This window comes from Prunus dulcis, chromosome 8 (genome assembly GCF_902201215.1).
Source record: "Prunus dulcis chromosome 8, ALMONDv2, whole genome shotgun sequence".
NCBI classification, from domain to species: Eukaryota; Viridiplantae; Streptophyta; class Magnoliopsida; order Rosales; family Rosaceae; genus Prunus; species Prunus dulcis.
The window spans coordinates 9,553,681-9,565,291 of record NC_047657.1 but is presented as its reverse complement, the minus strand read 5'-3'; the positions used below and the strand labels follow the sequence as shown (position 1 = coordinate 9,565,291).

The 11,611-nt window shown below is 35.5% G+C and overlaps 1 protein-coding gene and 1 long non-coding RNA gene across 3 annotated transcripts; one reads left to right on the top strand and one right to left on the bottom strand.

Annotated features, from left to right (window-relative positions):
• The first annotated feature begins 250 nt into the window (after positions 1 to 250).
• Positions 251 to 2,150, top strand: LOC117637720. 2 transcript variants are annotated; one of them, XR_004587226.1, is made up of 4 exons: positions 251 to 364; positions 452 to 512; positions 850 to 922; positions 1,877 to 2,150. It is a non-coding gene; the product is annotated as an uncharacterized LOC117637720 (long non-coding RNA). The 2 variants fall into 2 exon arrangements; XR_004587225.1 differs by lacking the exon at positions 251 to 364 and having other exon boundaries at positions 371 to 512.
• Positions 2,151 to 6,312: 4,162 nt separating this feature from the next.
• Positions 6,313 to 11,453, bottom strand: LOC117638427. The gene is made up of 5 exons (XM_034373557.1): positions 11,408 to 11,453; positions 10,685 to 10,876; positions 10,328 to 10,556; positions 6,924 to 7,053; positions 6,313 to 6,795 (listed from the first exon to the last, which is right to left on the bottom strand). Exons 1-5 carry the CDS (start codon positions 11,451 to 11,453, stop codon positions 6,313 to 6,315), a joined length of 1,080 nt encoding a protein of 359 aa, XP_034229448.1.
• Between the last annotated feature and the right edge of the window lie 158 nt (positions 11,454 to 11,611).

The window sequence follows — 11,611 nt, the reverse complement described above, 5'->3', positions numbered from 1 at the left end:
TATATTAATAAAATAATAGGAAAATTTTTAAAATAAAAGAGTAAAATATATGGTATTAGAAGAATACATAAAAATATTTATCAATCTCCCCCCTTCAATGGAATTCAAGACTAAGATTAGTTGAAAGTTTAATTTTGTGAATAAAGTTATAAAAAAAAAAGTTCTTATTATTACTTTATTTATAATTTAAATTTAAATATTATATATATATACATGTATTAATTATATGCACATATTAGTTTAGTCAACTCTAGAGTTGACTGATGAATCTGTTGATTCAAAAGTGCGACATGGATAAATATCACAAATGATGAATTGATTTCTTACTTATGTTACTATATCCTCTTAGTCGCCGCCATCACAGGTCAGATTGTCTCTTTTTTATTTCTTTTATTTTTTTTCTTTTCCCCCTTCGAATCTCTAGCTAACTCTATCTGTCTGCAATTCGCAGATTCAGCACAGCAGATCGCAGCCACCTCTTCATTTTATGTAGTTGTCTTTCTCTCTGTCAGGTATGATTCGCAATTTGCAGATTTTCTTTTTTCCTTTTTCTTTTCCCCCTTCGAATCTTTGTTATGCTGGTTCAGATTATTTCTTCACCTAGCTGGCTTGTGGTTCTTAGCTTTGTTATTGTCTGTTGTTTGCACAGGGTGTTTTTCAAATTAATTTAGGGTTGTGGTTCAAATTGATTTTGGGTGTTTTTCAAATTGATTTAGGTTTGATTAAAATAAAATGGCAGCCCTAGTAATTTATCAAATTGATTCAAATTGATTGAGGTTTGATTAAAATAAAATGGCAGCCCTAGAAATTTATCAAATTGATTCAAATTGATTTAGTTTTGATTAGCAGCAGTTCATGTAGATCAGCAGGAAATTTCTGGAGCAGGTTGCAGCTTCCAGCATCAGTTCTGCCACTCTTTGAGGTTCTCTCTCTCTCTCTCTCTCTCTCTCTCTCTCTCTCTCTCAGATTTTGATGTTATGCCGAAATTCTGCAGATTTTTTAATTATTTTTTGTGGATAAATTTCCTCTATTTTTAATTGTTTTCATCTGCCAAATTCATGTTAAAACGAAGAGTTCTTGTTTGTATACACTTCTGGTCAGATTTCAGGGTCTTCATTTGCAAATATTTGCCTTGTGTTGTGAATAAGCTTTCTTTAGTCTCTATCTCCATTCGATTGGCTAAGTTGAAGTGCTGAACAAACCCATCACTTATTATATTGAATATATTAGATGAAAGCTCCGATTTTTTTCCATAAAAAACTTGAATTTCCTAATTAGATTATAGAAATCAAATTGCCTTTTTAAACAATGCTACTGCCACTTGTGTTTCCATGAACCAAAACAAATCATGAAAAGGAACTTATAGAGGGATGCTCTATTTTAATATGTAGAGAATTACGAATTTGGGTGCTGCCACTTGAGGATATATATATACAGCTTTTAACTCATAGACTGTTTTGTTCTTATAATTTAGAAGAATACAAGTTGAAGAGAATATTGACAACAATTTATTAAGCTGTATTATGTTTAATACATGTGTAAGGACCTAATTTTAATACATGTCTCTCACTTTCAGATTATGAGCTTTATTATGTTTAAGGACCTAATTAGGAAATGAATATAAATATGTACATAGTTATTATTTTTTTTTTATACTTAACAGTGTTTTGTTTTGTTTAGTTGGATTGTATAATGTTTAAGTTTTTGTTTATTTTAATTGAGGTATTGTTTTTATGTGAGCCGACAATTCAAGAGATGGAGTTCTATGAATCGATTGAATTAGGTATGTCTTTGTTATTTTATGTGCTTGATTAATGTATTATATAATATGTATGTTTGACTAATGTTTTAATGGGTTTATGTTTTTTTTATGTAGATATTATGAGTTCATCCACACCTACCAAGTCTGCTCCAGCTACTTTTCAATGTTAGGAGGAATTTAATAACGTTGGATTGAATTTGAGTTGTAATATATATTTGGATTGAATTTGGGTTGTAATTTATTTTGGAACTTATTTTGCTGAAGTTTGATTGATTTTGGGTTGTAATTTATATGTTGTTGAAGTTAGATTGAATTTGGATTGTATTTTTGTTGAAGTTGGATTCATTTTGATGTGTTAAAAGCTTGATAGAAGCTCAAATTTTGGGTATGTTAGTATATTAATACATTTTAGGCATGTCTGTAAAAAAAATTATAAAATAAAATTTTGGGCCCAGGCCCAAACTGGAATCGCAAGAACCGAACCAGAACCGGACAGGTCTGAGTTGGTTCGGATTTATATATGAATTTTAAACAAAATCGGTCTAAACTGAATCAGTCTTCATTTTCAGTTCAGGTTCTATTTTTTCATGAAAACTAGTCCAAACCGAACCGTGCCCACCCCTAGAGACCACGACGAAGGCCAACAAATTTGAAGAGAAAACCTTAGTTGGGTTAACTCCATGTGGAGGGTTGGGGTCTTTTCTTCAATGTAGGCTTTTTGTTGTAGCTTTTTATTTTAGCAAATTTAGATTATATTTTTCTAAGTGAAAAAAGGTACAAAGAAGAATCCTCTACCGATCTTATAACCATATATTCATAAAACAGTTTTGTAGATGGAAATGGACGAAAGTGGTAAAATAAGAAAATTTCAGTAATTATTAGAGATTGTAGGATAAAGTGAGAAAATTTCTGTTTTCGAGGGATAAAGTGAGACCGAGTCCGTTCTAGGGGTAAAACAATAATTAAGCCTTAATTCTATATAAAACGAATTTGTGAAAACTTAGATTGAACTGGAGAACTGGAGAAAATAGAGGTTTTTTTTTTATTTTTTTTATTTTTTTTTTTTTTTTGGGGTATAGACGATATTGCAGAGAGGAAAATCAAATCTAGGATCTTGGATGTACCATAAATGTCTTTAACCACCTGCGCTATAAACCCCTTATAAGAAAAAATAGGGGATTTCAGACACATAAATTGGAGTTTTAAAATATAAAGTTTGGCTCGTTTTCCAAAGTCAACGTACTCGACATGTCAAAAAAAGCCAATGTACAAGACATGCCAAAATTGAAATTACACGACCAAATTGGAAAATCACTCAAATCTCACAAATATGTATTTGGCTAAAAAAATCATCACACATTTTATGAAGGTAAAATTGTATTTTTCTTAGCAATTGGGTGTGAAATGAGCAAATGATGAGGTTCAAACAATTTGAATTTTTTTCCAATTTATCAGTCTAATGATACCTTATTTTCAATGTTGGAAGAGGTCCCAAGTTCGTGTTCTCTCAGCCCTATTGATTAAAAATAAAATAAAATAGAACTTTGAATTGAAGAGAAAGTAATTTTTAATGTTTTCGAAAAGCCAAGCAAGTATGATTATACAAAATTTATCATGAAAGAAGAGCATGAGTAGGGCTGGCAATGGGTCATGTCGTGTTGAGGTAAAGCTACAGCTTGTGTTTTATCAAGTCAAAACGACACTTGCAGTCCCTGTGGTTTTCAACTTTTACCACTAAGGTCCCTGTGGTTTCAATTTTGTCACTTTTGCCACAGTGGTTTAAGATTCCAAACAATTCGAGGACACTTCTCAATTTCCGTCAGATTTCTTTTAGTTATGTTAGGGCCTGAGCACGTGCCCCTCATATGGCGGGGCTTTACGGTCAAATTGAGCAATGTTATAAACCTAAAACAATGGATCAGCCTTACCCATTAGAATTACGCGATTTTGGGGGAAGTTTAGGAGATGTTGAACTCTGGCCAAGCTCCAAGGTGACAATTCTGTAATGGCAAAATGAGATTGGGAATCTCCAAGAAAGATAGGACTCGTGGGAGACGTTTTGGGAAATTCACTAGATCTTATGTAAGTGCAAATTTATTTTTGTCAATTTTTGGGTATAAATAATGGTGAATCTGGTTTTTGTGCTAGTAATTTTGGAATTGTGCCATGCAGGGAACACTTTATTGTGCTGGATTTATTTGGGATGATGAACCAATTAGATTCAATCAAGCAAGCAGAGAGAATGAAGCAGTGAGAGGATGTGAAGGCATTAATGGCTGCTTGGAAGATGAATTGCAGAAGCCCAAACAGTTGCAAGACTCTACTGTAAATTCCCTAAATGGAATTAGGGATTTGTTGCTGTTGATTTGTGGATTTCTAGTATTAATTTCTGTGTTGTTGATCATGATTGTGGTTATGAAGTTGGCAAAAAATTAAACGTTGGCACCATTCCCATTTGTTATGTATTCCGAATGTTGTAGTGTGTAAATTGAATGTTGTAGTTCTTTTGATTTTAAAATTTACAAGGAATGTGGAATGGAAGCTTTATTTTGATTCAAATTGCCTTATTGAATTGACATTTGTTTCAACAGAGATACTGGAAGAATAGTTTGTTCAATCATTATCTTAGTGATGATAGAAATAAATGAAATTTTGCAGCAACAACACAAATCTTGTTATAGATCTCTTAAGGTTAATGTCAAGAAAGCTCACCTATATATAACATTTAAAAAAGAATAAAAATGTCACCTATTAACCCAGTCACACAATACATATATGATACAGGGGCAAGCAACTAAAGATAGTAAGCAGAGAACTTCCCAAACAATAAAAACAACAATTTAATAAAGCTCCTTTAGTATGCAAATTCAATTTGGGCCAACACATTGCTGAACACTATCAAGTGAAAGGATAGAAGTTTGAAAAGAGCAAACTTCCTTGAAGAATGTAGGCCGCAGAGTATGCCCAAACTATACATCCCCATCTCTTAACATTTTTCACATATTGCTAGCTTAATATTGTTTAGCAAATTAAGGAATTTAGGAGGAAATAAAGTCAAACCTGCACATGCATGACAAAAAATGATGTGGCTACCATAAATCCCAAATGTAGAATACATAAAAAACTTCAAATGTTCTAGCAACTAAAAAAAAATGTTAATGTAGAATACATGGAAGTACAACAGCTAAAAAAACTTCAAATGTTCCAGCAAATAAAAAACTTCAGAATGTTAACAAGTTGCTGCTCCCATTCAATTCCAAAACAAGTCACTTTCAATTCCAAAACAACTTCAAAATGCTATTACATAAAAAATGTTCCTGGAACTAAAAAACTTCATAATATTAACAAGTTGCTGCTCCCATTCAATTCCAAAACAAGTCACTTTCAAGTCCAAAACAACTTCAAAATGCTATTACATAACAAATGTTCCAGCAACTAAAAAACTTCATAATGTTAACAAGTGATGTCATATTCAAAATATATAGCAATTCAAAATACTTTAACATTCAAAAGGTGCAACAATTGAAAGGTTCAGCACTTCAAATTCATAAGTTCCAGCAACTGAAAGGTCCAACACTTCAAAATACTTATATATTCCCAACTTCAAATTATATTTCCAATTTCATTACTTCACAAAATAGTCAAATTTTTACTTCATTCACTTTCTTGGTGCTTTCCCAGGTGGCTTCCATCGAGCACTGCTGCTAACTCCTAACATTCTTGGACCTTGCCTTGGAGTTGGATGCACAGAAGCAGATGGATTCACAGAGGCAGGTGCAGATAGATTCAGAGAGGCAAAAGCAGATGGGTTCACAGAGGCAGAGGCAGATAGATTCACAGAACTCGCTACACCTTGCTGCAAAGTCGCATGTGATGAGCTTTTCTGGATCAGCATTGAAAAAATAAGTTTACCAATCATTGTAATATACATGAAGTTGGTAAAAAAGAAATTGCAAAATTATGAACTGAAACTCACAGGAAGCTTTCTTCTTTGCACCTTCATTTGAGAACCTCTTGCACTCATTTCAGAAGTAGATGCATTGGTTTTAGAAGCTCTCTTTTTCTTTGAAGGATACCCAGTTGTCCATCTTTTATCAATATAAGTTCCAGGTAGAGGGTCTTGTGGCTGATTCTTACAATTCCTCTTATTGTGGCCTTTTTGAAAACATCTAGTGCAAGTAACAATCATTTTCCTTCTCAAATTTGCACCTATGGCATCAGCTATCTTCTCCATCTCATAGTATTTTTTTCTACTTCTCCTTGGTCACCCTGGTTGTTTTCTAATAAGTGGAGGTGACAATGGTGTTTGGTTTAACCTTGGCTACATTTGAAAGCCTTTGACATGATGAATTATTGGCTCATAAGCCTTTAAATAAGTGTCTTTGTAATAATATATGGCGACATAATCTTCTGGATGTCTTCTATACAAATATATAGCAGAAACAGCATGAATGCAAGGGATACTATTAAGATCTCATCTCTTACAACTACATGTCATCTCAGCTATATTTACCACATGTTGATCATGTAAATACTCTCCTACTTGAAATTCATAAGGTCCAGCTTGAGTTGGCATATTTGATCTTCTCCAACATCTTTTGAATTTTAGGGCAAATGACCCCCTCATGTTTTGACATTGTTTCCCTCTTCATTTGAAACCTTTTCATAATGTTACACCTTATCATTTCTAGCATGGTTAGTATGGTTTTATCTGGGGCAATCAAAATATAGCTATTAAAGGTTTCACACAAGTTATTTAACAACATGTCACATTTAGGGGCAGTACTAAACCTATGTCTGGCCCACTTGTCTAGATCTTTTGACATCAACCAATCATATGCAGCTCCATTCATATCTTTCAGCTTATTCATTTCAACCTGAAATTCATACCTATTTGTTGCCCTAGTTGCACTCCATAACAGATCCTTTAGGCCCTCGCCCTTAAACTTGTCCTTGAAGTTCCCATACATGTGCCTAACACACCATCTATGCTGGGCTTGAGGCACCACAATGTCAAATGCTCTGTTTAGTCCCTATAATCACAAACAAGCAGTTAATAAGCTTTAAAGAAACTGAAACAAAATGAAGCAAAATAAAAAGTAACAAACAATGAAGTCACCTTTTGTTGATTAGATATAAATATCCAACCATGGTCACTTACAGGACCAAGATCATCAATCAAAAACTCCAAAAACCAACTCCAAGTCTTTTTTGTTTCCAACTCCACTGCAGCATATGCAATGGGATACGTATTATCATTAGCATCAACCCTATTGAAGCTAACAATTGACCTAAATAAATAAATAAATTTGAAGTTAACAACTAACAAAATGAAGGAAAAGAAACTGAAACAACTAAATTTTTATTTTTGCAACAACTAAAAAAAGAAACTGAAACAGCTTATCTGAGAAAGGACCCTTCAAGTGGCACCCATCTACTCCAATGATGGGTCTACAACCAGCAAGAAAGCCCTTTTTGCATGCATCAAGGCGTAATAAAGCCTCGGAAAATGTGGAGGAGGCTCCACCCTTATCTTCATTGTGCTTCCAACATTAGTTGCTCTAACCTCATCACAATACTCTCGTAACCTTGAGTATTGCTCCTTATAAGTCCCTTCTATTATCTCATTGGCCTTGTTCTTTGACAGGACCCGATCCAAATTCCACTTTGGAATTCGAGTCGGATCCTGTGCGTGTCCGACACTTGGCGAATGTCGGTCACAAATGACCTATTTGCCCTTCTAGTCACAGACTAAATTTTAAATTAACCTTGACTTCTACAGAAAATTCGGCAGAGTCTCCCCTGTAATTTGTTCAATCCCAAAATTACACCCGTCAAAACGAGCAAGTATTTTTAAACAAAGCTTTTATAAAACAAAGCTTCTATATCAAAGGAAAGGCGCGGAAGACGGAAAAATGGCCCGTTGGTGGATTCCTGTGCACGTCTACAGCCTGGGGGCGCAAAACATTCAAAAAATGTGAGTGGACAAAAATAAAGGTTCAGAGAAATAGCATAAGAATATACTAACCCCCACTGTAAAAACAGTTATGTAAAACTGAATATTTAATCTGCATTTGAATCATACTAAAATCAAGGCATTCACATATTTATATACGTATATGCTACTATACTTAAGGTCACTAAAACTTTCTTAAAAGCACTGTTATCAATTTAAAACTACCACCTAGGTGTACCCCTTTAATTCCGTCAATTCCTGATATCCGTCAATTCCTCTGGCAGGTCTCGGTGACACAAAGTGAATCCGAGCTGCAAACTGGCAGGATTCAGGGGACCGTAGTCAGCCTGATCCGCATTCCTGGCTCTCACGGTCCGGGGGTCCCCAAAACTCGTGAGGCAAATGTCAAGTGCACTGACAAAACTGAAGGTAAACTGGATGTCCGTGGACATCCTCATATCCGAAGGCAACATATACCAGGCAAACTGTTTCTGTAACTGGGTACCTACGGTGGCTTAAGAAAATATAAGATTTTTGAAAGGTCTGATGAAAAACTGAATTTTTGATTAAATCTAGAACTCTGCTGCCATTTTATCTAATATAAATCTCAAACTCTACTTTTCATAACTTTTAGCATTTTAACTAGGCAACATTTAAATAAAGATATGTAACTTCAACAAAACATGCTAGGAAAACCACAATCAATAAAACTTATTTAAGATCAAATAATGGAATTGATTTGCATAAAATAACTTATAAAATAAAAGTCCACTCATGCCTGGTCCGAGCTAGCTAGACCTCCTAAAGGCCTTTCCTGCGGGTCTGCTTGGTCCCGGGTGCCTGGTTAACCACCATGAATATTTAATTAATAAAATTGCTCGGTATAAGTATTTAATTAAAACCCTAACCCCGGCTCCTAGATGTGCGTGCACTAACTTTAAAGTCATTCTTATGCCCACTTAAGCATTTCAGATGTTTAGAACTGTTTGAAACGACCCAAGACTCACTAAGTAATAAACTTCCATATTGGTCAATACGGAACCTCGTAGGGTCCACGACCTCCAATTATCAATACGAGAGTTCCTATAAGTTCCTCACATTTAAATACCCATGTCTTACTAGTCTGGTCTGAATTGGACGGTCGGATTGACCACGATCGTGTAATCGCATAATTTCTAAACCCTAGCCCTAGGGTTTGCGATATCGGAGTATTCGGGACTCCGATTCTCAATCCGTCGAATCCTACACGATTCTGGAATGATCAAGAATAATATATCTGAAATTGAGTACGATCCAACGGCTTAACAGTGTTGAACCCGGAAAACGCACAATATGGAAAATCCGTTCGAGGCTCAAACGGTGTCCAAATTGAGATCCGCGAATTCCTACGCGCTTGTGACAACCTAAGGATTGCATCGAGATACAGTGCCACTGCACTACCCTTGCCCACGTGCCGCCAGACGTGCCGGCAGCATTGGGTGTCCAAAGTGATTACGCATCGCCGAAAAATCTCAAAACCACGGTTCCAAACTCCTACCCTAGGTATAACACCATATTTGGAACCACTTTTGTTCTTGGGCCTACCCCAAAAACTGGCCGGAAGTGGCCGAAAAAGAAATTCAAAAACTGGCCGATTTCCAATTTGAAAATCAAACCATCAACCCTCAAAATTAATGAAATCCTACCCATCCATCAGCTAGAACACATTAAAAGGATGAGAAAACATACCTAGATCGCAAGATTTGGTAGCCGGAATCGTCGGAACGAGCTTTGAAAATTCTGGGTAAAACCGGCCGTTTTTCTGCAATTTTCGGCAATCGTGGCAGCTGCCGGTGTCGGGGATGGAGCTGGATGGAATGAGGAGGAGCTGGCGGCCCTTTTGGGACCGGTACCACCCCAAACGGTGGCCGGAGCAAGCGGTGGCGACGGTAAAACCGTCGCCGCTGTGTATACAGGAGGGAAGAGAGTCGCACGCGGCGGGGGGGGGGGGGTAGGAGAGAGAGAGAGAGAGAGAGAGAGAGAGAGGAAAAATCTGGTTTTCTAAAAACCAACTTTGAAATATTTAAGATTTTGCCATTGTCGATGTTTTGATATTAACTTCTTCGTTACAACTCCGATTCAAACCCACTACGTGTCTATGAACTCATTTCATCGTGCTCTACGCAACGGTGTCTGTAGAATTGTCAAATTTCTTTCCAGTCAAAAAGTCAACTTTTCATTAATAAATTAATCAAAGGGCAAAATTGTCTTTCCTCATAATAAATTACTAATTAAATATGAATTTTGGGTTTGGATCATTACATTCTTAGCTCTTGCACATTGACTATCAGACACATTGTACCCTAAGTCCCTCTTCACTGCCTTCATCAAATGCGTACACTTTATATCAGGCTCATCCATGATACGATCTAAGTACTTATGAGCAATGAACACACAGTTCATATATGGGTTAGTAAGGTTTCGATGACAAATGTGCTTATCAATAAACTTCTTGATTTGCAGGGTTTGCTCAAGCTGCATAAAAGAAGCATGCATTTTCCGCGTGTAATTTTTACATTGTGCAGTTATCCTCCTCTTATCATTTTTCACAAATTTAATATGATAATTGCCTTGCATAATTTTTCATAGCTTTTTTCAAGACTTCCTTTCTTCCTAATAACATTCCCTTCTCAAATTTAGGGTTATCCAAATCAGACTTACAAAACTCTGGAAATTTTCTCCTTCTTTCACCTTCCTCATCTGAAGAGTAATTAGGAGAGTCAAATCCTTTCTCAGAGTTTGTATCACTGTCTTCTTCACAAGCAGCAACCACAAAATCTTTAGGGAGATAAGTATTTCCTACTCTCCCAAAGTTGGACCGAAGATTTACATCAAATTCGTTGTTGTCATCTAGAGCAGCATCATTGTCACTCTCTCCTTATCTAATTCATCAGCACTATCTTCAAATTCTAATCTTCTTCTTCTACCATCAATATCAATATCTTCTTTAGTACTATATTCTTCACCATTTTCTTCTTTATTACCCTCTTCATTGATGACATTCCCAGCCAGCTCTACAGGAACATCTACAGTTCTTATAGTTCCTATGTTAGGCACTTGTTCTACATATCCTTGGGTCAACTGTGACTCATAATTAAAAACCTCTTCAAAAAATGCATCTGGAACGTCATCAAATGCTACATTATAAATCGATTGGGGTGGCCCAACATGTGGAAAATTTTAGCATAACCAAATAAGAACAAAAATGCAAACCATGCATATTGAATACTTTATGCAAATAAATAGGGACACTATTCTTCCTAAAGCCTTTGGTAGTGAAAACATGCACTGGACCACTGCCTTTACTTCCTATTCCAACAAAAAAAAAACATTTACTTCCTAAAGTATTTACTTTTCCACCAACTATTCCACTAAGTGACAAACTCAACCCAGTACAAAAGACTACAAATCAAGGATGAGAAATAACACATGCAGACAATCGAAAAAACAAAGCATTTAAAGCAACAAACACTTTAACCATTGAAAGCCCCTATATCAAATTGAAACTAAGTTAAGGCTACAAATCAGGGATAAGAAAAAACACATGCATACAATTGAAAAAATAAAGCATTGAAAGCAACAAACACTTTAACCATTGAAAGCCCCTATATCAAATTGAAACTAAGTTAAATAATCAAGCTCTTTCTAACCTGGTTTGTTCAAGCTTCCACTGCCTTCTCCTATGCTTTTCGTCATTTTGGTTGTGTAACCATCTCCTTCAATCGATTAACTTTTACGCACATATGAGAAATTTTCAATTAAACCCTAAAAGGCCCAAAAGAAATCCCTAATTTCTGTTTGAGGATTCAAGCTGCCGTGTTCTCTTTTTTTGGAGTACAAAGAATGAGACTGCT